This window comes from Podarcis pityusensis, assembly GCF_964106645.2.
Source record: "Podarcis pityusensis genome assembly, chromosome: 13".
In the NCBI taxonomy this organism is placed as follows: domain Eukaryota; kingdom Metazoa; phylum Chordata; class Lepidosauria; order Squamata; family Lacertidae; genus Podarcis; species Podarcis pityusensis.
The window spans coordinates 24376226-24403146 of record NC_138038.1 but is presented as its reverse complement, the minus strand read 5'-3'; the positions used below and the strand labels follow the sequence as shown (position 1 = coordinate 24403146).

Here is a 26921-nt window from a genome sequence, read left to right as displayed (position 1 = left end):
TAATATGCAAAATATATAGAGCAGCGCTGTGCAGTACACATATTAAGGCCAAGGAACTGCTACATTCTGAAGGCTATCGTGAGTTCTAGAAGTTATCCTTGTTCTAATAAAAAAAAGTTGGAATTCATTGGATGTGGTGGACAAAAGTATTTTTGGTGGGGTGGGGCTGTGTGACATTACTTCTTGTATGGGGAATTCCGAAGCTAAATGTGCAGGTCACATACTCTGTTAGTTGATTGCAGTATGAAGAGGCACCCAAGTTTGACTTACTTTCCTGAACTTGATACAGGGGGATTTCAGCTGTTGGTGTGACTCATTATGGCTGTGGTTTAACTCTGGTGGATCTTCTTGCAGAGCAGCCATGGAGGTGGTGAACATGATGGAGCAACCCATCAAGGTGACGGAATGGCAGCAGACATACACCTATGACTCGGGCATCCATTCCGGGATGAACACCCAGGTGCCATCGGTGAGCAGCAAGTGTTTGGTGGACGACGACGACCTGTATGGCAAGCAGTACACCATTAAGAAGACCACCACTTACAGCCAGGCTGGAGCTGGGCAAGCCCAAGCCCAGGCACAAGGTGAAACTTTACTTATATGCTTATTACGTGAATCCTACATGATGGGAGTCAATCGAGTTTCTATTGAGTCAATCTGCGGTTTCTATTGAATAACAAAAGGAAGTCTCGCATCTGGGTACTGACTCAGACCAGCTTAGCTTGAGCAAGGCTGCTGCAGTGGGAGACATTTCAGTGGTGCTCTGTGCAACACTCAAATTTGGCGCCCCCACCTTTCACACTCTGTTCTGAATCGTTGTGGTTCCCTCCAGCAGCCAGTGTTACAAGCTGGGATAGTAAAGCCAGGAGCCAATGGCTTCTGGGACCTGGGTTATAGGCTCCAAAACAGAATGTCTAGTCGCCATTTGGGGGGGGGGGGTTGGCTCGGCAACACTTTTTATTTTTTATTTTGATAAGCATGAACTAATACACAATTCACATAAGTGACACATTGTTAATTTCACATTTTTAGCAGAAATTGTGAATACGTGTTTAATTTGGTGTTTCCAATAAAAATATTGGTACCAAACTTCAAAACACTCTACCCTTCATTGTTAAACATAATTTCTATCCTTAACATATTCTTTGATGCTTCAAAGCACATATATTTCAGTAATCCTTGAATGTCAGGCAGGCTCAAAAAGTGGCTTCCAGATTTTTTGAGGTGCTCACAAATGAAGAACCTTTAGGCGCAAAATGCACCTGGCACCCTGCTATTTTTGAACCCTGCCTGCAGTGTGGAGCCCAGTGCGACTGCACTGGTCACCCTACCCTAAAACCACCTCTGGTTGCTGCACCATGAACCTTCAGGCCACGCCCTTGCCTCAGGTCATGTGATGAAGCAGCGTTGCATATTGCCTCTTCACCCTGTTGCGTCTCCCGAGGAGGTTTACAAGGCAAACACGAAATACAATACTGAAGTCACCTCCATTGTAAAAGAGAGAGACACAGACCGGGTGTTATAGTGCCAGATTAAATCTCACCAGCACTGTATCCGAACACTCTCCAGACTCCAATGCCATTTTTTTTAAAAAAAAGCCAATAAGAAGGGGGGCGGGAATTGGGAGCTAAACTTTCCAACCGCATAGGTAGGGAATCTGAAAAACAGGCACTGCAGCAGGGGGAAAAGAAGCTCTGCTGTTGGTAACTGACAGCCTGGTTGCAGAAAGCATAGGTGGTTTGGGTGATATGGAAGAAGGCATTCCATAAAGAAGGTAGGCTCCTCAGAACTGGACCTACCTTTTTCTACCATAATTTTTGTATGGGTAGCAGCGCTGCTGTTGCAACCAACCAACCCACCCTGGCTCAGGCTGTAACTCTTTACTTTATGATGATGATCGTACTAAAAATTCTTACTTGCCATCAGTGGGTCCCAACACTAGTGTGCTCTAAGAGGCTAGGACTCTGGATGTGTAGGGCTTTAAAGGTTAAATCAGCGCTCAGAAATTACTAACACAGACCCAAGAGACGCCTTGCTCCAGCAGGGCAGTATATCCAGACAGTTCTTACATTTTTGCAAGAATGCCGCTTCTGTGTGATTACTTCCTATGCTGTGATTAGTTCCCATGAGAGTGCATGTTAGTGGCTAGTTTAACCACGATGTTGTCACAGAAAACAGAACGTTTCAGTTCATTCCACATGAACTGGTGGCATCTGAATCTTGGGACGTGACCTCACTGCTCGTGTAGCATAAGAACTGGTCCTCAGCCTTGTGAGCTGGGAAATCTGGATTCAAATCCAAATTCTGCCATACCGTAGTCCCATTGGGTGGGACAAGTAACATTGCCTCAGCTGTGGTTCTCTGGCTATGAAATGGAAAGAGTACCTCCTGGTAGGATGTTGTGAAGGTGGACTTGGACAAGGATGGAGAAGTCTGTAGCTCAAGGGTGTTTCCACAGTAACCCAGAGAAGCTAATTCTTCTTTGTTCTTTTCACTTTGCTACATGGGAACTGCAACTTGAAGTATGAACAAACCCATGCCTATTGAAAGTACCAAAGGGTATGCATTTTTGTGATTTTTTTGCAAAAAAAAATACATACTCTTGCTCAGGCTTCTTTGGGGAAATGTTCTTCTTTTGCGAAGAACGCATATTGCAAGTGACTGACATCACAGATTTTGCAAAACAAATTCGGTGCCTGTAAAATTTGGCAATGTGATTTCGGTAAAATGGAAGAGGATCAGGAAACGGGGAGAGCAAATTTTGTCCTGTCTTTTCACTGAGATAAATACAGAAGAGACTTGTAGGAGACTGCAGCGAGACAGTCACATCTGCAGGTAGAGGCAGCAAACGGCTGTGATTCTCTGCGTAGCACAGCAATCCAGGTTGCTGCAATAATTTAGGCACGTCAACACCCCCCCCAAATCCCTGTGTATATTTTTCCAGTGCAAACCAGTCCCCATTTCCCACCTCCCTTTCATGTTTTTAATTAAGCAGCTTTGTGTTACAACTGCCTAATCGCACTGGCTAATTAACTCCTGCCTTATCTCTTGGCTCACATGTGAGGACTCCTGCACCTCGCAGAGCTGAAGCAGTTTCATGAACCTCCCTGCGAGGTGGATGGAAATCCTGGTTGGGATTTCCTCTGTGCTAATCCTGTCCCGCTCACCCTCTTTTGCAGCGGATTTGGAGTCCCACCTTGCCATGACCCGTGCCCAGCGCGTCCGGGCTGCCATGTACCCGGAGACGGTAGAGGACCGCTCCCTTCTCATCACCACCCAAGTGGAAGGGCAGCAGACAAATGTTCAGCGACTGGCCGAGCCCTCCCAGATGCTCAAGTCGGCCATTGTGCATCTCATCAACTACCAGGATGATGCTGAGCTGGCCACCCGCGCCATCCCCGAACTCACCAAACTCTTGAATGACGAGGATCCGGTAAGGCTCTGGACCTCTGCGGCTTGTTGGAGTCGGTTTGCCTAGCAGAGTGGGTGGTCTGGAGTGTAGTTGGCATGTCAGTGATCCCATAGATGAAATGGTGTATTCTGTGCTTCCACTGAAATTCTGCAACTTCTCTGCACCGGAGTCTTCAGTTCCAGTCTTCTTCAATTTACCACCCCACAAAAAATTACCAAGTGTGCCTAGGTCTTACAACTGCAAAGTTTTTGGCAATCTCTGGTGAAATCCTGGAAGCCCAAGAGGCTGATGAATAGCATTGTTAGCACATAGAACTACTTCAGGACCCTTGACACCCCCCCCCCCCATGACTCGCAGAAGCGGACTGGATCATGTAAAGAGATAAATGATTCTGATTTGTGTAACTAACACAGGGTGCAGAATTCAGCCACGCTTAGTGTTGAACGCTGGAGCTTTTAGGGCTGTCATCATCACCAGCGATGTGTAATATGCAGCATAAAGAGAGGAGTGTCATTTTTAATGTAAATAAGTATATAGGGAATTTTTAATTTTGTCTGCCGCGTCCGCCCCTTGGTGTTGATGTACTACATCTTGTCTGGTCTTTGACTGCAATAAAGATTGATTGCAGCACAATAGAACTGGGTGTTCGGCAGAACTCACTGCAGCTCCCTGTTTCGTCCTTTCAGCTCACCTCTTACCTTCATTCCTTTTAAATTCATTGCCTCCATTCCTTCCAGGTCGTGGTCAGCAAAGCAGCCATGATTGTGAACCAGCTGTCCAAGAAGGAGGCCTCGCGCCGTGCTCTGATGCAGTCCCCTCAGATAGTCGCTGCCGTGGTCCGAACCATGCACAGCACGAGCGACCTAGACACAGCCCGCTGCACCACCAGCATCCTCCACAACCTGTCCCACCACCGCGAGGGCCTGCTGTCCATCTTTAAGTCCGGGGGCATCCCAGCTCTTGTGCGCATGCTCAGGTGAATTTGCAGCCCTTGGCGCACCCCATGGATGCCTTTAAAATCATAGGAATGTGGGACACTGCCCTATGCAGAGTCAGACCCTTGGTCCATCTATTGTCTACACTTGGCTGGCAGCAGCTCTCTGGGCTTTATCCAGGGTTCTGTCCCAGTCGTACTTCTAGATGCCAAGGATCCAACCTGGGAGCTTCTGCATACAAATCAGATGCTCTGCTGTGAACTACAGCCCTTCCCCAACCCTACAGGACTTTCTGAATTTCCAACACTTGGCAGAGCTTGACCCTCACTTCCCCCATTTTTGGAAGAGCTTTTTCCAAGAGTAAAGCTTGGAAACAATATATAGGACGCCTCTCTGGGCTGCATTTGCACTAGGTATTCAGCTCAGGTTTTTGGTGGGTTGTGGTTGCAGAAGTTTAGGGTGGTATTCAACTAAGTTCATGTGCTAGCCCAACAGGATTTCTTTTCCCCCTGCACCACTCCCAGATCTGCTCTGGTAGGTCAGGAGAAAGTCCAGAACATATTTAAAAAGGTGTGGGAGTGGGGAGCAGAAATCCTTGCACTGATGGAGCATCAACCATAGCAATACTTTAAATCTTTGGTTTGTGCCAGGGCTCAGCCCTGAAACCTGTCCTGTCCCATTGTGCATGTACATAATCCTCTATATTACCAACAAGTAATTACAAGCAACCCACCCACACCTGATATTACAGGGCAGGGCCATATTTACTTGATCCTTCTCTACCTCTTAGCTTTACAAATAGCTGACCATGTCCCGGTGGCCGGTTAACTGTCTCTTGAGTTGCGCAAATAGAACTAAAGCGTACTAACTTCAGCCACCCCCAAATTCCCAGGCACACCTGAGCAGTATGCTGCCAGCCGCGCTCTCTTCTCTTATGCACGTCCTGCTATTCCTTTGCTATGCAAGCCTTGCTAGGCACCTGAGCTGCCGTGGCAGCTTGCCAGGTGAACGTCCACACCCAGCTGGCATAAAATGGAGCTGATGAGCAGTTGCCTTAACATGGAGGCGTTGCCTTTGTTTTTTGAAGCACAAGCCTCGGCGTGCCATAGCTGAGCCTTGCTCGGTTTCCACTACTGCTTTTCCAGTTTAGAAGTCCTGCAACCACTGCACCCTCTTCGTACCTTGGCACCTTCTTTAATAGCCTCTCTGTGTGCCACGGTGGGACCGCCAGAGCACAGGGCTTCATCCTCTGTGGCAGCCCCACAACTGAGTTGGCAGCAAAATGGTCCCATCGTCTTGGTGTTGCTCTCAACTGAGCACCCTGAGAAAGGAGAGGAGAAGCCAGGAAGTGGGGATATAACTTAGGTGGCTGGCAAGTGCATAGCTTGATGGCAGAGCATATGACTGCTAAGCCAGCGGGCTTTAAGTATGTTCAGTGAGTCCCACTCTTTTTCCACTGCAGTTCATGTATGAATCATTGCCTGTCTTGACCCCCTTTGGCTGGGAATTCAAATAATAGAATTTTTTGTCTTCCAATGTTTCCCACCCCTTGACGCACAGCTCTCCCGTGGAGTCAGTCCTGTTTTATGCCATCACCACCCTTCACAACCTGCTGCTGTACCAGGAAGGTGCCAAGATGGCCGTGCGCCTGGCAGATGGCCTTCAGAAGATGGTTCCCCTGCTGACCAAGAACAACCCAAAATTTCTTGCCATCACCACCGACTGCCTGCAGCTGCTTGCCTATGGGAACCAGGAAAGCAAGGTAAAGGGGGAGCCGTGCCACTAAACTAGGATGCTTCTCTTACATGGAGTGCAGAGCAGGAGAGACCCTGGGATCCAGTAACATAGGGCCTGAATTGGTGCTCAAAATATAATCAAGTCTTCCCTACTCATGTTTGAGTTTGGGTTGCGTCAGTTCTGTCTACAAACAGCAAGGAAAAGGCTACATTTCATGGGCTTGGGGGGGGGAGGATGAAATGGAGAAAACATGCCCTAAGATCTGGGAAAACAATTGAATGGACAGGTGCCATTCTCTGTGCACGCCCAGAGAAGCAGGAGATCATCGCTCTGTGTGTTTTCTTCTGTAGCTCATCATCCTGGCCAACGGAGGCCCCCAAGCCCTTGTTCAGATTATGCGCAGCTACTCATATGAGAAACTGCTGTGGACCACCAGCCGCGTCCTCAAGGTCCTTTCCGTCTGCCCCAGCAACAAGCCAGCCATCGTGGAAGCCGGTGAGTGGTTACAGTGGTGGAACGCTTTGTTAGGAGTCTGGAAAAGGGGTGGTTCATCTGGCGTCACACTTTGCCATCTTCAGCAGCTGATGCCTCAAGAGTGCGCTGTGGCAATTGGTTCTCTTCATTAACTGTGCAAAGTATGTTCCCTAAATTTGCACTTTGCATTTGAGAACGTGCAAAGCGATACAGGAATGCTCAGCTTTCAGTACCTTCCCAGGAACTAGTTCAGCATGTACAAATTGATTAGAGGATACTGTTTCTTTAAAAGCTCAGAGCAACCATGGGTCTTGCAAGTGGGGTTTCCCAGGCACTGATCAGGGGAACACCATCGTTGTTTCATCTTTGCTATAGACTGGGCAAATAGCTAGCCTTTCAGTTACAGTAAGACCTGTGCACGGTCATTCTACTAGTAAGCAAAGAACATCACACCACCGTCTAGTGCTAAAAGAGTTAGACTTAGAACTTGAACAAGATCTTTGCCTTCCACATTCTTAAATCCTAAGCCCCTGTGGGCAGGACCTGACTTCTTACTTGTGTACGGTGCCTGGTTATTGTAAGGATTTTAACATAATGCAGCATTTGGCAAGTCACTTCGCTAGCCTTGGTTTCCTTACCTGTATAATTGAAAAAAGCAGTGATCGGACTTCCTCTTGAGCATAGTCTTGAACACACAACAAAGATTTGTGTCAAGGAAATGCTCTTAGTGTTGCTTCATTATATATATCAACCCGCAAAACATTAATTAGAGCTGTCGGACTCCCTCTCGCAGCTTGTCTTGGCAGTTTGTGCCGTGCATGATAGCATTGCTGCAGCTGTTCTGTGAGCTACATCCAGCTTCCTTTCCAGGAGGAAAGACAGGGTTTAAATGCTAGTTATTTAGTGGTGGTTTAACACTGTTTGGACACACACTCCTGCTTGTCCAAGTAACCAAAGTAAAAATAAATAAATTACAATTTTATATCTCTTTTCTTCTTCTTCTTCCTCTCCCCGCCCCCCAACACATCCCAACAGGAGGCATGCAAGCTCTGGGAAAGCACCTGACCAGCTCCAGCCCAAGGCTTGTGCAGAACTGCCTGTGGACTCTGAGGAACCTCTCAGATGTGGCCACAAAGCAGGTGAGCAAGACTGGGCAGGGCCTCATGCATTCTGCAGCAGTCTATTTTCCACGGGCACCTTTAATTTGAACCACGCGTAAGCCCCACCCAGTAATTGTGCCTAATAGTTGCAGAGTCATGACCAGTAATCTGCTTCTGTTGGAGGATCACTTGGAGAAGGGAGTGGAGGAGTGGGGAATAGGGCAAGGCTCCATCCCCAAAGGGCTGCGGAAAAGCCTCGATGATCCTTCACTCCTCTTTTTTGCTCTTGCGTTAGCAACTAGGGGGCCAAGTGACATTCCTCTGTGGCCATATTTGGCTTAGGGGATTCCAGCAGACGACCCTGGCCTTAGGGTCTAGCTAGCTTCTGATCTGGAGAGGTTGTAGCAAAATTTCATGACACTCCTGTTTGAGAAAGGGGAGTTTGAGAGACAAACATGTTGGAATACTTCTCCCCACACTCCTTTCTTCCCTTTAACAAAATTGTCTGGCCCCGTGGTGTCATCTCATGACCTTTTCTATCCCACCCACAGGAGGGTCTTGATGGTGTCCTGAAGATCCTGGTGAACCAGTTGAGTTCGGACGACATCAACGTGCTGACCTGTGCCACAGGCACCCTCTCCAACTTGACCTGCAACAACAGCAAGAACAAGACCCTGGTCACCCAGTCGAATGGAGTGGAAGCCCTGATACACACCATCCTCCGGGCGGGAGACAAAGAGGATATCACCGAGCCGGCTGTCTGTGCTCTGAGGCACCTCACCAGCCGGCACCCAGAGGCTGAGATGGCCCAGAATTCCGTGCGGCTGAACTATGGCATCCCCGCCATCGTCAAGCTGCTTAACCAGCCCAATCAGTGGCCGTTGATCAAGGTATGAGTGGAGGGAGGCCATTGGCTGAGCAGTTATGCATATACATACATAGTGTACATTACTTCAACCGTATCAGGCTCAGATTGCTAAAGCAGTGGCTTTTCACATGTTCAGGGAAACAGTCTAGCACAGTCCTAGGAGGCTGTGCCACGTCAGAAAGGGCGATCATGGTTAAATCTTTCTCCATGTCAGAAACTCTCTGACCATCACGGAAAGCTACTGTATTAGGGATTGTATTAGTTTAGCTTTCTCCTATGCGCTTCTCTCTTGACTGTGCCAAGAGGTTTCATCAACACCAGAGAGCATTTGATCACATGGGTCTCCAATATTTTTAAAATATCATTTTTTCTTTATTGAAAGTTTAAAAAGTACGTAATCACAAGTGCACAGAGGAAGATAAGACGTAAAAGAAGAAGAAGAAGAAAAAGAAGCAGCACCGATGTAGAAAACAAAACAGAGTGGGAGTGGGGGATTTGCATACATTACAAGAAATGGTTATTGTAGTTAACCAGACCATAACCTATTACGGTATTTATATTGTTGATTTTGTCCATGGCAAGTTTATGTTTCTACCCAACCTGTTCATGTGTAGTGAGTTTGTACTTATCTTCAATCTAATTGTGGAAGGGAGCTGCATTTTTATTTTTCCAGTTCATCAATACCCGACTTTTTGCCGCAGTAAGGGTGCAGAGAGTCAATTCATATTGTCCCTTTGTTAGATTCCATGTATTGGGTTTATAATTCAAAATCACATGGTCTCCATTAAGGTGGTACAGCCCGCCTAATACTACTTTCAGCTAAGCTACAGGGGGCTCTTTGCCGCACTGTGGAATTTGAATTTGTGTGCTGGGGAATGATGCTGTGGATGTAGGAACGATGGGAGCAATCTGCTTAGATGTCCAAGTTGGTATACCGCAGTGGCTAAGTGCATTTACCTGTTCGCTAGGAAGGCTTTGCTTCCAAATTGCAGCTCAGCTGCAAGATAATTGGGCAGCCTTCGACAGAGCAGCCTCCTCTGTAATATGGGGGTGATGAATAACACCAGCCAACCTTTCATGCTGGTTGTGCCGATTGCTTAGATGACGCAAGTGCTGAAGGACGTGGTGCTTTTCCCTTATATGATCTTATAGCAGGCATGGGGTCTCTAGGTGCAGATGGGAGAAGAGAGTCTTCCTCCTGGAAGAAGGTTGAGGGAAGGGGGTTGGTGGGTATGAGAGAGAGGAATTGCTCTGTTGGCTAGCCTAATCCAGTGGTGCTCTTGTGTTTGGTATTAATTGGAGCAAAGGCACAGGGACTGCATTTTTCTGCTCTGTTTTCTGACTTCAAATGCCAAGGGTGGGGTAGGGATGGCGAACACCAGCACCTTGCAGAACTACCTGGTTTTGCCCTTGGCCAGCGTCCTCAAGGTGTGCCTCTTTCCTCCTTCTCCATGCTCATAGGCTACCATCGGCCTCATCCGCAACCTGGCTTTGTGCCCAGCCAACCACGCCCCCTTGCAGGAAGCCGCCGTCATCCCGCGCCTGGTTCAGCTGCTGGTGAAGGCTCACCAAGACGCCCAGCGCCACGCAGCCGCCGGCACACAGCAGCCCTACACGGTGAGAGGCCATGGAGGGTTCTGGCTTGGGCATGGGAACCTAGCTGACTGAAAGCCCCCTTAATACAGCTGGTCCCTGTTTTCGTTTCATTTTGCACCTCTGGAGCAATAGTTACCTTCAGTGTAGCAATAACGTGGGGTGCAAGCCAAGGAGCAGGCTGCTCTGCATATCCAGCCCCTAACAGATTTCTTTCTCCTTCAGGATGGGGTAAAGATGGAGGAGATCGTGGAAGGCTGTACGGGGGCATTGCACATCTTGGCTCGCGACCCCATGAACCGAATGGAGATCTTCCGCCTGAACACCATCCCGCTCTTTGTGCAGGTGGGCGCATCCAAGAGGAGGGGAGGAATGCCATAGGGATGTGTGGGTGGGACTTGGCACCCTTGAGTCGGGTAAACTAGACTTGGAGCAGAGAGAAGCAAATCCCCATGAAGCTTTCTTGGTGGCTCTTGTCCAAATTGCCCACCCCCCCATCTCAGCCTAGTGTTTCCTGCATTCTAACTTCCATTTCCATTCTAACTTCCTCAAAAGAAAGGCAGGATACTTGGGTGATGTAATCATAAGGTCCTTTGAAAGCACCACCTGTATTCTCCTTTCAAAAAAATATTTTTTATTTGGTTTCACTTTTAACATTTGCATTCATATATAAATCATGGTCATATACAAATAGGATTCTCTGAATCCCTAGAGTTCCCTTCACGGGTTCCATAGTTACCGTATTTTTCGCACCATTGGACGCACTTTTTCCCTCCTAAAAAGGAAGGGAAAATGTCTGTGCGTCTTATGGAGCGAATGTGTGGTCCCTGAGCCAAATCGCTGTTGCCCTGCGCTGCTGGGGCACTCTTCGGGGGTGGGGGGAGGAGCCACGGTGCTCTGCCGGCAGCCTCTGCTTTCCCCTGAAGCTCTGACAAGGTTTGCAAGCAGAGGGAAGGCTGTGCGCCTTTGCCCCGCGCTCCTGGGGTGCTCTTTGGGGGGGGGAGGAGCCACACTGCTCTGCCTACAGCCTTTGCTTTCCCCTGAAGCTCTGACAAGGTTTGCAAGCAGAGGGAAGGCTGTGTGCTCCTGGTGTGCTCGGTGGGGGTGGGGGTGGGGGTGGGGAGCAGCAAATTGCTGTCTCTCAGTGCCTCCTAATTCAACTGCAAAGGATTGCCTAACTGGATTCTGAGCTCCATTTGAAGTTTAAAAATATTAAGTTTGGGGATTTCTTCAAGTAGCAGTTTTGCAGAAATAGTCATAAATACATGCAAAGCATCTCCACAAACCAGTAATAGTGAGTTCAGCTAGAACCGAGCAGGCATCTGGCTCAGGAACAGTTTAAACTACACAACTATAACCGGACATCCTGTGTGTTTGTGTGTGGACCATGTTCCTAGCAGCTAATCTTTATTGCTGAAAAGAGGCACTGATATTCCACTCCAAATCTATAATTTATTATACAAATTCTTACAAGTACAGTCCACCTATATACCAAACCAAAAACATTGTGTTCTCTTGTTATTGAATGGAAGCTATTTATCTGCCCTCTTTTCCTCCTCTGTTCTTTGCTGAGTAACCCCATTTTGAATCTTCCTTTCAAAACAACCATGCCTGTTTTGAGAAAACTTCAGAGATTTAGGAACTGGAGCACAATCATTTGATCTCTTTGCTGTTCCTCCATACTCCAAACACTTCTCATTTGCACAGCCCTGGTTTCTCTCCCTGACTATTAATATTCTTGATTAATAACAGTAAAATGCTCAAATTTTAGTTTTTGTGACTGCTGCCAATACTGACTTCCCAGTGATAATGAAAACAGCTACATTATAATGGAATGTCTGTCCTTTTTCCATTCTCTTCATTATATACCGTGGCTCGCTTTAAAGCAGCAAAGTGGACAGGAGCCACACACTTTGCTGTTTTAAATAGTTTAGTACAACATTTGAGTCAGATTTTTTTCTTCTTATTTTCCTGCTCTAAAAACTTGGTGTGTCTTTTGGTCAGGTGCGTCCTATGGAGCGAAAAATACGGTATTCTTTTTTCAACTGCATCGTATAATGTTCTCTGTATTTCCTTAAAACTCAATTGTTACCATAGTTCTTGATACATTGCAAGTGTTGTTAAAATCCTGCCAATGTTTTTAATCGTTTATAGTGTTCTTCTAAATAGCTTATAAATTTCCCCCATTCTTCATTGAATTTGTTGTCTTCTTGGTTTCTGATCTTCCCAGTCATTTTTGCCATTTTGGCATAGTCTGTCATCTTTGTTAACCATTCTTCTCTAGTAGGGACTTTGTCTTCCTTCCGTCTCTGGGCCAGAAGTAGCCTCGCTGCGTACATAAACAGTCTTTTCTGCTCCTTTGGTATTTCTGGACCTAACATTCCTAATAAAAAAGCTGCTTCTTTTTTTACAAAAGTTATTTTAAACTTTTTTTCAACTCATTATAAATCATTTCCCAATATGCTTTCGTTATCTTGCACGTCCACCACATATGGTAGGATGCGCCTTCTTTCTCTGCATTTCCAGCTGATATTTGTAGCTGTTCTATATATTTTTGTTAATTTAGTAGGAGTTAGGTACCGTTGGTACCTAGCATCACCTGTATTCTCAAGGCCTTGCTCATCTCCCTATCTTGCTTGTGTAGTTTGGCTTGAATCAGGTTTTTTTTTGTGTGTGTGTGTTCTTGCCATTTAATAACAACAACAATTGAATGTTTGCCATGCACCCACCGCACCTAGGCATTGTACGTAAAGTAGGGTTTCGTAGTCCTTTGCTAGCAGGGACACGATACACAAGGAACGTTGAGGAAGGGCAGGGAGCAAAACGGAATGAAATAGAAAACATTCTCTTGCTTACACTTCCTGCCTTTGTTCGCTTCCCCCCTGACCGCAGCTCCTGTACTCTCCAGTGGAAAACATCCAGCGTGTGGCAGCTGGTGTTCTGTGTGAACTGGCGCAAGATAAGGAAGCAGCTGACGCCATTGACGCAGAGGGGGCCTCAGCACCGCTGATGGAGCTCCTCCACTCCCGGAATGAAGGCACAGGTAATAGGCTGTGTGCGCGCATTTCTCCCTCTAAGATACAGAGTTCTGTGTGGTTCCCTTTGCTGTTGCATGCTCCAGCTTCCTCCATTCAACAGTTCAATTAGCTTAATTACCTAGTGTTGATGCGTTAGAACAAACATTACAAGAGTGATTAAATGTGTGAGAGTGGCAAATGGTTTGGGGTTTGTATATAAAAGGCAGCATGGGCTTACTCAGAGTTAAGTGATTCCAAGCAGGCAACTGTTTCCTCTCTGAGAAAGGAAAATGCAGCATTTGACTTTTCCAGTGAAATGGAATCCATTAAAAGAAAGATGAACAAGGACTGTGTTGGAGCTCAAGCTCGTCCGTAGTTTAGCACGACACAGACAGGGCCAAACAAATTCCAGCAAGCCTTAGATTGCATGCTCCCCTTTCTCTCATCCTCCTTCTGAGTTGCTGGGAGGAAAAGGTTTGGAAGCTTTCACTTCAGCTTTTGCATAACTGCTTCCTTTTGTCCAAACATGGTATTGTGGTTAGTATTAACTGAAGCAATGATTTCAAGTTGGCTTATTACAAACAAGCTATAGTTATTGTTCACATTGCACTAAACTATGGCTTAGTGTGAAGCCTGAATACAGCCAACGTTTTTTCTCTGGGAACATGTCCAGCTTGGAGAAAAACAACTGATGAAAGTTGTTCCATGGTCTGGTCCAGTCCTATTTTATTCACTATTTTCGTTGGAGATAAAAATTGGAAGAGACTTGTTGGTGACCAGTGATCTTTTTAATGCGATAAAGGATCCAGGAGTTATGCAAGGATTTAGCTGGGTGACCTCATGAACTGAGCAATAGAAATTTGACAGTGAATAGTACAGAGTATGAGGGTGTGTATTTTATGACAGTCAGCTGGCTGAAAAGTCAGATGAAGAAAGGATATTGGTTGCAAAATGCCTGTGAGCTACTGATGTGATGTAGCAGACATTGAAGGCAGTTCTCGGATTCACTGGGCTTTTCTAGCAAGGATAGATGAGGCAAAGGAAAAGGAAGCCGAGAAAATTAAAAAGGAATAACATCCACCAAGGTGGTAAAACACAGCCATTGCCAACATAGGTGTTAACAAAATGGGAGATTTGCTAAAGGGCCTCTTGATTTCACCCCCTCTCTCCCTCCAGCTACATACGCAGCAGCTGTGCTGTTCCGCATCTCGGAAGACAAGAACCCGGACTATCGGAAACGCGTCTCTGTAGAACTTACCAATTCACTCTTCAAACACGATCCTGCCGCTTGGGAAGCAGTGAGTGTCTATAATGTTTTGGCAGGGAAGGGCTAGTGTGACAACTTGGAGCCAGAGCAGACCTTGCCCCCCACCTTCCCCCAGTCTTCTTACTCACCTTCAGTTTGCTTGCAAAATGTATATTCTTATTTTGGACATTTGATGAATGACTTCTGGAAAATCAAGGTGCGCAGAGTACTTAAAGTTGATGGTAGTGTTATAACATTCAGTATTGGGACTTTAGGAATAAACTACCCCACAGCATTCAAAACTTGAAGATATTTTGGAATCTCAGGCACCTGAATCTCACTTCATACTTGTGCAATTTGGTCCTAACATACCGTATTTTTTCGTCTATAAGACACCCCCTATTTTTGGGGACTCTGATTTAAGAAAAAATATGTGTATTTTACTATCCGTGTATAAGACACTGTGTATAAGATGCCCCCAAATTTTTGACATTATTTTTTTTTGGGGGGGGACCTAGACTTATACACGGAAAAATACGGTAATTGGTCATAAGAGAACCGGAAGGGGTTACTGGGTCATCAAGACAAACCCTTTGCCTGTTGCAGGGACCCTGCTTCAAGCAGTGTTATTAGAGAGAGAGAAATGCCCCACCTCTTCATGTTCAGTGGTGTTAACAGCCTTGGACAAGGGTTCAAAATTTAACTTGTGTTTGGCCCAAGACAATCGCCTCATGAGGTGACTCCCACCATAGCAGTGTTGTTCCAGCTGTGTTCTAGGAAAACCTATATTTGTTCCTGCATCACTCTTGGGACCAAAGAACACATTTCCCAGGAAACTACCTTTCGATCTAGCGATTTATTTATTTATTTTTAAATTAAGTCCAGCAGTGGTTTCGGGAGGGAGGGGTGTTGGGTGCTCTCCTCCAGGACAAATGGCGCCTGTGGGAGCAATTTCCATCAGGAGAACAGCATGAGAGTAAAAGGCTTGCCCTCCTCTCCTTTCCCTCCACCAAACTGCTTCACTGCTCCAATCAGTTTGGCACCTGCTCTTGATTAGAAACTAAAATGCTAGGCCATGCAGCCATAGCTGCCTGTATGACATGTGAATCAGCCCTCACTTCACATGGGCCAGCGGCAAGACATAAAATACCCTGGTCAGCATCCCATGTGATCTTGAATGTACCCAACTTCCTTAAAATAACCTAGTTGGATGTTTGATGTTTGCCCAACCCATTGTTTGGTGGCGTCCAGTGACCTGTTGTCATCATCCTTTCCCTGAAGCTCTTGTTTCCGTGTTTTGTTACCCACTAAAGTTAATGTGTTTTTTTCTGCCTGGCGAACAATCTAAACCTGATTGGCCAAGTTCAGGACAGTGGTTGGAATCATTTTAGAGAGCTTCACTTGCATGAATAATTTGAAAATGGTCAAAGTGGCCAAAGGGAGTAACAGTACATTAAAAACAGTCAGAGAGGCCTGCTCATGGTGGACCACTTGCTTAGCAAGTATAGCCTCCAAGCCTCTACCCCGGGACAGAAAAGCCTGTGTCTCTCTATGTTACACCCATCATGCCTGATCATTGACCAGCCATCTGGGGCTGATGGGAGTTGGAATCCCATCTGGAGGGCACAAGTTCCCCACCTCTGCTGTATCCCATCAACTCTGGTTTTGGGATGGTCACTTACTCATGGGCTAGGAGTTCAGCAGACTGGGTTTTCTCTCATCAAGCATTTGTGGATCCAGGGAATCCACTCCCACCCTGGTTTCTGGGCACGGGCAACCCAGATGTTTGCAGCTCTCTCAGTGGCACAAACTCAGCTAAAGAAGATACTGGCCCACAAAGTGGTTGTCCTGAGGTTGCCATGGGAAACCTGAGTTTAGAATACCCCAAGAGCATCTTTGGGTTAACTTGTGGTCTCAGCAAGGCTTCTGCTACCATGTTGTGTGAACATCTGTCTCTTCTCCACAGGCCCAGAGCATGATACCCATTCATGAGCCATACGCAGATGGTAAGTACGAGCTGCCAGCCTTCCTGTCCCCAGGTCCCAATTTCTAGGAGGTGGGGAGGTGGGAGCTGGCTCAGAGCAAAGGAAGCTTGGTGAGGCACTGCCCAACTTTCATCAAAAGACCAGCCTTCACTGCCTGCTCTCCTATAACATTTAAGCACATGGGACCTTCTCCTTTTCCGTTGCAATAGAGCTGGATGGAGGTTACCGCAGCATGTACCCCTCCGACATCCCCATGGATCCTATGCATATGGACATGGACATGGACGGGGACTATCCCATGGATGCGTACAGTGATGGCGTGCGGGGCGCTTACCCGGACCATGTTCTTTCCTAAGGTGCTCTTTGGGCAGGGCTCAAGGTAAGAGCATCTCCAGATGCATTTTGGAACCGGACAGTGAGTTGAATCAAAATCCAACAGAGAATGGAGACAGTATGCTTGTTCCTGGGGGAACAAACACTCTGCGCCCTTTTTATTTGCCTGCAAAAATGACTCTCTGTTGTTGTGTTTTCTCTGCTCCAAATGAAAATTGATAACCTGCAGGTGTGATTTCTCTAGAGAGGCCTGGAGAAAATCCTGAGCTAAAATCAAGGGAGACACGAGGATTAATTTTTAAGCCCAGTTCAAATGGCATGGTAAATGAGAATTCGTCTAGACTCACTCACACACACCATTTTTCTCCTGTGCAACCGCAGCAAGAAGTTTGAAGTTTTTGCTTAACCGTAGCATGTTGTGTCTTCTGAACCAAGAAACTACCGTATTTTTTGCTCTATAAGACTAACTTTTTCCCTCCTAAAAAGTAAGGGGAAATGTGTGTGCGTCTTATGGAGTGAATGCAGGCTGTGCAGCTATCCCAGAAGCCAGAACAGCAAGAGGGATCACTGCTTTCGCTGTGCAGCGATCCCTCTTGTTGTTCTGGCTTCTGAGATTCAGAATATTTTTTTTCTTGTTTTCCTCCTCCAAAAACTAGGTGCGTCTTATGGTCTTGTGCGTCTTATAGAGTGAAAAATACGGTAAATGACATTGACTATCATATGTTTGAAACAAGTCAGCTTCCAAATGTGGCACATGAAACTTGGCTTGCTCTGCAAACCTTGGTCAAACGTTAGCCGCAGTTGTTAGGATTCGGATGTAACACTAAACTGTGGTTAACTGAAATTGGAAGGAACAGCTTTCAAGATCCTGCTGGCTATGCTGGAGGGGAGAAGAAAGGAGGGGGAGCCTTGGCTTGTTTCCTGTCATGGTATCCAAGCATGGCCTTTGTTTGGTGGTCTCTCCCCACCCCCAATTCCTAGACAAAATAAAGCTTTGCAGGTTTGCTACAAGCAGAATATTTTGTTGGGTCAGACCAAATGTCCGCCTGCTCCAACCATTTATCTCCCAGCAGCCTCCATCCAGTTGCCCCTCTAAGACATGGTAGGGCTCCTGCGACTTGTCCCTAGCTTCTAGTACGAAGAGAAATAAATACTGCTGTTTCACTTTTGGCTGCTGTGGCTAATGCTCATTAGTAGACAAGTCCTTTGCAAATTTGTCCAAAAGTTCTCCCATTGTGTTGCCTCCAGAGTTGCTTATTTTCAACACCTACTGGTGGAACGGCTATTCCGAAAGAGAGAGAAATCTTTGCGCCTGAGATCTAGAAATTTGCCAGTGCCTAAAAACAAAAGGGGTTGTTCTTGATAACTTGACTGCCAAACTGTCTTCCTGGCAAAAATGGAGGTTGCTACTCAATTGACAAGGAAGCAAGAGACCTTTTGGTCATCAGACAAGGCTACTGGGCTTGATGGACCAAGCAGTTTGACCCTGATATATAAAGCAGCTTCCTATATCACAAACAGAGACGTGCTCTCTAGCATTGCTGAGTTCTTTGTATCTTGCAAATCTGACATGCCCTTCTCTCCCCCCCCCCTTTCTCTTGCTCCACAGATGTTTTCTTAACACAGAAGAGGGCAGCCTCAGTGCTCAACTCCGGGGCACTTGGGAGACAGAAGTGCCTGAGAAAGATGACAAACTCTTCCTTTCCCTGCGAGGAGGTTTTATTTTCTAAAACGAAACCATTTCCCCCTCCTGTGGGCCTATGGGAAAGACCTTCCCCCCAGACCCCCCTACCCAGGACTGCTTCTAACAATCTTGTAATAACTTTTTATCGGCAGTCAGCTCCTTTCCCCCCGACTTTAATCAACCTCTCCCGTTTATCCCCTCTGCCGCTTCACCAAACTTTCCCTAAATCTGGGAAGCATTCTCAAAACTGCCATTGGGTCCTTATACGAGTATTTTTCAAGCACACACACACACACAAACTCCCCTCACCCCAGCCATTTGTGGTGCAAAACTAACTCTTTGCCATTTTAGATATATATATATATTCTCCCTTGTTTGTACTTCTAATGCGTTGTCGGCTAGGAAGTGAAGAAAACAATTTCCCCTTTCTCTCTTCTACTTTTTTTTTTAACTTTCTGGGTTTTATTTTTAAATAAAGAGCAGCCAATGGGCGTGAGAGTTTGCCAAGAAACGAACAGCTTTGCATTTCCCAGCGTCTTCATTTGTTTTTTAGCCCTTGACAAATGTCTCTGTGGGCTTTGGCGCCCCAGCTGAAGAATCTCTTAAGCCCTCCTGCAAAGAGGAACAACTAACCATTTTAAGAAAGCTGTCCTTCTACTGACCATCTCTTGCACATTTTTAACCCTGAGTTGTCCTCCTTTTCCTCTCTCCTCCCCTCCCCCCACCCTTCCTGGTGATTGGCGTGTTTCTCTTCCTCCTCCCCCCTCCCCCAACCCCCAAGCCTCTTCCTCCTTCTAATGCATTTTTAAAAGCAGCTCTCTCAATGTGATGGCTTAAGGCTTCCACTGGAAAAGGGATCGATGTAGCTGCAAATGTACTTCAGAAGATTTTATTATTATTTCTCTAAGGGATTTTTTTGTATAGACCAAAGCTTAAAAAACAAATAAAAACTTAAACCCAACCCTGCAATGCAAATGGGCTTGATTTCTTTGTGTTAACATTAGCTTCTGAGTGGCAGACTGGGATTCTGAAGAGGGGAAGACGGCTGAGTGGAAGGAAGGGAGAAAGGACAATGGAAGAATATGCCCGGATGCAGTTTATAAGTGCTCAGGCCCTGTTTCATTGGGGAAATGTAGGGTTGGCCCAACAGCCTAGTGGAAGAGGCGACTTTGAGGAGAGAGAACTAACTAGGATTGTAATAGATACATATATTGGGAAGCTGATCGACTTGCTTGATTAGGCCAGGGGAAATTTATTGGAGAGAGAATGAAAAAAAGCATGGGCCTCTCTGAATGGTGCGCTTTGTGTGCGAGCTTGTAAATAGTTTGAGTTTCTCAAAAATAAATCAACATTGAGGTTTGGGGCACGCTAAACATTCTGACTTTAACTGGTTTTAAATGCAGGTTAAATAATTTTTTGGGTGCATTGGCTTAACTCGTCAGGTGTGCAAGAGTAGAACTTTCAGAATCAGAAGCAGCTGTTGGAATATGTGAATTTTCTTTTTTCACGTAATCGACTTTAGTGGTAACATTACCTTCCTGAAGGTGGAGTTCCATATAGCCCAAACCACACTGGGACTTTTTTTATTACTTTTAATTCCATCAGCTGTCCATAAACCTTTGCACCAACCAACCCTGTTAACTGTTCTTCCCAAGGAGAGGCTGTCAATTAAAAATGTGTAAAGTTGGTAAGGAGGGGGAAGAGTTTAACAAGGCCAGGTATCAGGGAGGTCTGCCTGTTAATCCTTAAAATAAGCAGGATTTGGTGACTGCAGCAGTGAGAGAAATGCATGCCGTTCACTATGCATTTTAGGATTCAGCTCTTGATGCTGGAAATGGGGTTCAAGAGCTTGGCTCTGCTGATGTCCTTGGGATACCGTTGAAGAAACTGTGTGTTTAGGCTTCCCATAAGAATTGTGTCACATATATAGAACAAAAGTTGCTACACCAGTCTGCACCTTGCAGTAGTATGGTTGAACGTTAACCAGTCTCCTGGTGCCCTGCCAACCTGTGAAGTCATCTGTTTGATTGTAGTTCTGGTCTCTGCACACCATTTCCGGAGCGATGCTGGCTGAAGGTCATCTCACTCCCTTTCCTGTTCCTGGCCTTAAAAGCCATGGTTATTTTTTTCACTTTTATCCACTCTTCCATGTTGACACTGGATCTCCCACCCAGTGCAGGTATGGGTGGACTAGATGCTACACTTAAACCACACACCATAATTGCCCACTAAAGTTGTCCAAATCCTGTGTCACAGAAAGAATTCTACAAACCGGTACAAAGGATGCAAATGAACAGATGGGTAGGCTTGCTTGGCATAGTTTTCTGCCCTGAGATCTTTTGATGAAGGGTGGATAGGAATATAATAAATAAAAATAAAATAGTTTATTATGCAGAGCTCTTTGTCCCATAACTTACTCGCCCACGGAAGGTCCCACCTCCATATCCCTGAAATCAGTCTGTTCATATAGCTGCGACTTCTGAAACTTCACCAGACATTCCTCGCATAAATCTCTGGCTCTACACCTGTCTCCAAGCAGCGAGTGCGAGTGGCGCCATGCTTTCGCCAGCAATTGCATTTTTGGGGTGGGTGGGAGGAGACACATGTACATCTAGCAGACAGTAAGGATATACATCTTTTGCTCACACTTTACAAACACCCAGGTAAATGCAGGGGGGACCACAGGTGTTTCGGGGTGCTATTGCTTGTGCTTTTGTGGCGTTTGCTGCCGGAAACAGCTATTTGTGGCAAACGATTGCGTAAAGCGTGGAGCTGCCATTACCCTGTGAAAAACCACCACACTCGAGTGGCAACTGTGTCCACGTTTAACAAGGTAACATCCGCTAATAATAAAAATAAAAATTAATTTATTATTTATACCCCACCCACCTGACTGGGTTTCCCCAGCCACTCTGGGCGGCTATCAACAAAAAAATACAACAAAGCATCAAACATGAAAAACTTCCCTAAACAGGACTGCCTTCAGATGTCTTCTAAAAGTCAAATGGTTGCATATTGCCTTGACATCTGATGGGAGGGTGTTCCATATGGCAGGCGCCACTACCGAGAAGGCCCTCTGCCTGGTTCCCTGTAGCTTCACTTCTTGCAGTGAGGGAACTGCCAGAAGGCCCTCGGAGCTGGACCTCTGTGTCCGGGCTGAAGTGCCTCTGCTGCATTAACCCAGGGGTCAAGGCAGTCTAGCATTCTGTCTGCTGAGAAGCTCACAAAGGAGAGCAAGAGAGGCAAATACAACAAAGTTAAGTGTGTGCAGACTTCTTTGTGGTTGGGTATTTACCTGCACTTAATTCAGTGACCTGGTTCTTGGGATTAAGCGTGAGGGTGCTGATGCAGAGCCTCCCCCCGTCTCCCAACCAGCTCCTCAGCTTCTTATCTCCGCCTCCCCAAGTGCACCTTATTCCTCAAGCCTGCTGGAGCAAGTTTTCCCCCCTCCATATCCTGTGAACTCCTTAATCCCTGCAGCATGGCAGAAGGATGGAGTTAGGATCAAAGGGAGCTGGAGAGTAAAAGCTGTCTCCATGCATGCCTTGTTTTCCAGCATCAAACGGCTTTCCCTCTGTCCTGCCGGCTTTCTAGCATGAATGGGATTTGATTTTGCAGAGAGTGGATATGGGTGTAACGGAACAGGAGGAGACGAGCAAGACGAGTAACAAAAACGAGAAGGAACGTAGTTGGGGTTCCTTCTTCAGCTATGAAAAAATGCCAGATGATGCTATAATTATGATGCTAAACAAAGTTTTATTTATTCTATTCCTTATGAACCAGACATGTAAACACCTTAAAAAAAAAAGTAAGATTTCAAGGTCAGATGAAAGTGACGAAAGTATACCACAATTTTGTTGGCACACAGAAAAATCAGTGTCATGCAGGAGTGCAGAATTCGGCTTAATACCAATCTCTGCTTTGACATAACAGCAAACTGCCAACTCTTACGACTGCAGAGATGTGTGTGAAATGAAATGTCAGGAGCCAGACAGGTGACTCAATGAGATTTCAAAGGGTTGAGGAGGGAGGGGTGCCCCACATTCTTTCTTAATTCCTTTCCAGCAGTAGCAGAACCAGCAAATTAGTGTGGATGCAGAATAAATTGCAGAATAAATTAGGCGACATTTTTAAGAAGTTACCCACTTCTTAAAAGTGGGTAGGTCGTTAATGCTGCAACCCAGTTGAAGGTGGGTTAACTCTCCAAGCTGGGTTTAAAATCCACACTTAAATAATCTTCTTGTCCTTGATTAATTGTTGGGCTAGCCAACAAGTAAAACTGGGACTGTGCGAAAGTCCCAGCTCTCCAGTGTTTTACATTTGATTTGATTTGATTTTTTAAAAGGAATGGCTTTTTCTTCCACCTTGTATCCCAAGCCAGTGGATGATAGCTTCACCTTGAAAGGAAAAGTAAGGGTGACATGGGCACATATCAATGTGCACTGTAAATCAAGACTGGCTTGTCCTCCAGATGTTACTAGACTATTTTCTATTATCCCTCACCATTGCCTTTGCAAGCTGGGGCTGATGGGAATTGGCATTGTGGCAAACATATGGAGAGCCACAGATGCCTCGTTCCAGCTGTGCATGAGGTTCTGGCTTGAAGCTGACCTCATGAACCAACTGGTGAGAGGAGATACCCCATTCCTAATGTCAAAGCAAGATTCAACTCCATCCTGAGCTGGCCCCGCTGCCTGGGAGTCCCACATCCACTGCCTTGCGTTTGGGTGAAGAGTGGCAGAATGTGAAAGTGCTGGTAATAAATATATTTGCACAATGTTCTGTTTTTGAATTAGCGGGGCTGTACCTAGACTACCTTGCTAACCCGAATCTGCAATAGCATCCTCTAGCCTTGCGCAGGACTTCAGCTCGTTGCCTTGGCTGTTCTGTTCTGCCCTGGCCTGTCAGTTAATACATTCTTCTCCTCACCTGGGAGACAGGACCTGTCAGTTCCTGTTAATCAGGCTACAGCAAGGCAGAGAAGGAGAACTATTCCTGGCAGAACGAGCAACATGTTGTCCTGGTAGAAATAAGGTGCTGTGGATGAGAAACATTAAAATGGTGCATGAGTGCGATGCTGGAATTCATGGACCCAGATAAAACTCCCCGGCTGCTTGTGTTCCGCGGCCGATAAGAAGGTTGGAAATTAAACTTGCAGGGAGATCCCCTGGGGAAATGAGCTTTCGCTCCCCAACTTGGGCACGTGCTCGTTCTCTGGGTGGCTGCAGGTGCTGCCACCCACCTGAAGCGAGCATAAGTGTATGTGTTTACATCACCTTGTTCTCTTTCCCTAGGTGAAACGAAGCAGTTTCCATTCTGCCTGCCAAAACATTGTGAATAGTACAAACCTCTTGTATGCCTTCCTGCCCACAGTCAACTCTGGCAGGCCTAGTTAAAGCAGAATTTTAAAAAGCAGAATGTTGGTGCTTTCATGCAGCACTTGGCACCCTGAGAAGTTTATCTCCAGAATATATTTTTTTTCCTCTCTGGAACAGAGACCCTCTGTAGGGTGCTTGGGAGCAGGCAGAAGCAATGCCCAGGACCATAGGTGTGCTTAGCACATTTCACGTGCACCTAGGGATTCTAAGGCGAACATTTACTGAACACAAACTCATACTCATAAATGACATTATTTTTATTCATCCTCACCAGAATCCCTGGTTTTTTTGGGACATTGGGGTGTATGTGGGCACACCCAGGACACCCTGTGAGGTCACCTATGCCCAGGATGATGAATAAGAATTGAGACTGTCCAGAGAGGAGGGGGGCAGGAAGAGAAGATAGGGCAATGGCCTAGAGCTTTATCCTTCTAGTGATGGATCAGGAGAAAGAGAATGGCTCTCCAAAAGCATGTTTGGGTTAAAGGCGCGTCCCAGGCTTGAAAGCAAGATTACAACTGGGCCTTAGCCCAGTAAATTACATACCTTCCAGCATCTGGGGGATCCAAATTGGCATGCTCGCTTTTTTGGTCCTGATATCTTGCAGGAACCAGCTGACTCATGCCGGACCAAAAAATGGGACATTCCAGGATCCAGTCAGAAACCGGAATGCCTCCTGTAATAATAATAATAATACTAATAATTTATTACTTATACCCTGCCCATCTGACTGTGCCTCCCCAGCCACTCTGGGCAGCTCCCAGCAGATTATTAAAAACTCGATAAAACATCAAACATTAACAACTTCCCTAAACAAGGCTGCCTTCAGATGTCTTCTAAAAGTCAGATAGTTGTTTATCTCCTTGACATCTGATGGGAGGGCGTTCCACAGGGAGGGCGCCACTACTGAGAAGGCTGGTTCCAGGATGTCCTGCTTAAATCAGTACGGTTGAGGAATGTGAATTAAAATCAATCTCACTGCACAGCTATCACTCTCACATAAGCCCAGTTGAAAGTGAGCAGGCTTCCTCCTGAGCGACCTCAGGCAAACTGGTATTCTTCCCAGCTAAGAATAATTTTTAATAATAATTTTATTATTTATACCCTGCCCATCTGGCTGGGATTCCCCAGGCACTCTGGGTGGCTTCCAGAACATATAAAATAATAATAAAACATCAAATATTAAAAACTTACTGTTACAGGGCTGCCTTCAAATGCTTTCTAAAAGTTGTATAGTTCTTTATCTCCTTGACATCTGATGGGAGGGTGTTCCACAGGGAGGGTGCCAATGCTGAGAAGGACCTCTGCCTGGTTCCTTGTAACTTCACTTCTCACAGTGAGGGAACCACCAGAAGACCCTCAGAGGTAGACCTCAGTGTCTGGGCTGAGTGATGGGGGTGGAGATGCTCCTTTAGATATATTGGGCCAAGGCCTTTTAGGGCTTTAAAGGTCAACACCAACACTTTGAATTGTGCTCGGAAACGTACTGGGAGCCAATCTAGGTCTTTCAGGACCAGTGTTATATGTTCTCGGCGGCCACTCCCAGTCACCAGTCTAGCTGCTGCATTCTGGATTAGTTGTAGTTTCTGGGTCACCTTCAAAGGTAGCCCCACGTAGAGCACATTGCAGTAGTCCAGGAGGGAGATAACCAGAGCATGCACCACTCTGGCGAGACAGTCCGTGGGCAGGTTGGGTCTCAGCCTGCGTACCAGATGGAGCTGGTAGACAGCTGCCCCAGACACAGAATTGACCTGCGCCTCCATGGACAGCTGTAAGTCCAAAATGACTCCCAGGCTGCGCACCTGGTCCTTTAGGGGCACAGTTACCCTATTCAGGCCCAGGGAGTCCCTTACACCCACCCTCCCTCTGTCGCCCCCAAGAAAAGTACTTCTGTCTTGTCAGGATTCAACCTCAATCTGTTAGCCACCATCCATCCTCCTACCGCCTCCAGACGCTCAGCTTCACCCCTCTGTGTTATAATGGCGATAATAATACTAGTCACCTTCATACAGAAGCAGAGTGCTCTCCTTTTAGCTTCTTCTATGGAATGGAACCCCCATCTTCAGAGATGGCATGGCCTTTCTGGCAGATGCCAGGAGACCAACAGCAGCAGGAGGAGAAGGGCGGGCGGGCGAGGTTGAAGATGAAACAGGGGGTGCCATTTTTCCTGCTTCTGTATTGTTCAGAACAAACAACAGGCGAGGAAGGAGCCCATTAGGCATTGTGCAAAATACATAATTTTGCGGTTAGATATTGAAGGTTCTTAAAAACACACAAACTTGTAAAAAAAAAAAAAGGAGAAATACAGTAAGTAATCTGCTGGGAAAAGAAATGTTAGCAAAAACTTCATTTGTGAAAGAGACATGCTCGCATGAAGGGGGAAGGAAAAAACGAGAGACAGCATTTTCTTCTGATAATCTGGTTGATGCAAAGCTTGCTGTTGCCACACAGTGGGTCCTTTGGAACACAGCAACTGAACTAATCAAATAAGTGCTTTCATTTTGAGGGTTTTATGGTAAGGAAATAGCACAGGGAAGAGCTTGGGGGGGAGGTTGCTCTTCTTGGTATACTTTTTCCCTCCCCAATGCCAGGGCACCAGGAATCAACTTGAATACATGTACCTTATGCCACTTCCAGAAGATGTACAGCAGGAATGGGTACACCTGTTTGTTCAAGAGTATAAAGGGGAATTTCCTGGATGTCAAGATGCAGGTTTGGGGCAAATGCTTTTTGGTGAGAGGAGTCCAGCAGAGATTAAACATCACAAAATATGCAGCCAATTAAATCCTGAAAATATAGGTTGTTAGACCTTTAAAATATGCCCTTCCAACTTTCTTCCAAAGTTTCCCACTTCCCCTAGCACAGAGGAAAAAAGAGCACACATTTGGTAAGTTAAAAAATGGTTTACTTACAAACTCTTCAAAGGTCAGGTTCATGGGCTTCAGAAAAATTGCACAGGCAGTAAAACCTGGTTTCGTTACAAAGTGGTGAAAGTTCAGGACAGAAGGCTATTTGGAAAGGGAGAAGGGTGTGACAGGGGTTTATAACATTATGAATGATTGGCTATATATTAGATTTTTGTGGGGACACCCACCATAATTGACTGTCAGGATGGACAAAATAAAGTAGTTCTTCACAAAGCATATAAATACCAACATA

The 26921-nt window shown here is 46.1% G+C and overlaps 1 protein-coding gene across 2 annotated transcripts in view; it reads left to right on the top strand.

Moving 5' to 3' along the window:
* JUP (junction plakoglobin) overlaps nucleotides 1-19345 on the top strand; it is a 60420-nt gene extending 41075 nt beyond the window's left edge. For both annotated transcript variants that reach the window (XM_080978287.1, XM_080978288.1), the window contains exons 2-15: nucleotides 355-584; nucleotides 3180-3433; nucleotides 4150-4388; nucleotides 5908-6109; nucleotides 6435-6579; nucleotides 7594-7697; nucleotides 8210-8548; nucleotides 9988-10143; nucleotides 10345-10464; nucleotides 13012-13162; nucleotides 14313-14434; nucleotides 16349-16388; nucleotides 16577-16746; nucleotides 18310-19345. In XM_080978287.1, the coding sequence (XP_080834413.1) occupies nucleotides 355-584; nucleotides 3180-3433; nucleotides 4150-4388; nucleotides 5908-6109; nucleotides 6435-6579; nucleotides 7594-7697; nucleotides 8210-8548; nucleotides 9988-10143; nucleotides 10345-10464; nucleotides 13012-13162; nucleotides 14313-14434; nucleotides 16349-16388; nucleotides 16577-16722 (2248 nt within the window). In that variant the 3' untranslated portion in view covers nucleotides 16723-16746; nucleotides 18310-19345. The remainder of the gene's footprint in view (nucleotides 1-354; nucleotides 585-3179; nucleotides 3434-4149; nucleotides 4389-5907; nucleotides 6110-6434; nucleotides 6580-7593; nucleotides 7698-8209; nucleotides 8549-9987; nucleotides 10144-10344; nucleotides 10465-13011; nucleotides 13163-14312; nucleotides 14435-16348; nucleotides 16389-16576; nucleotides 16747-18309) is intronic.
* The last annotated feature ends 7576 nt before the right edge of the window (nucleotides 19346-26921 follow it).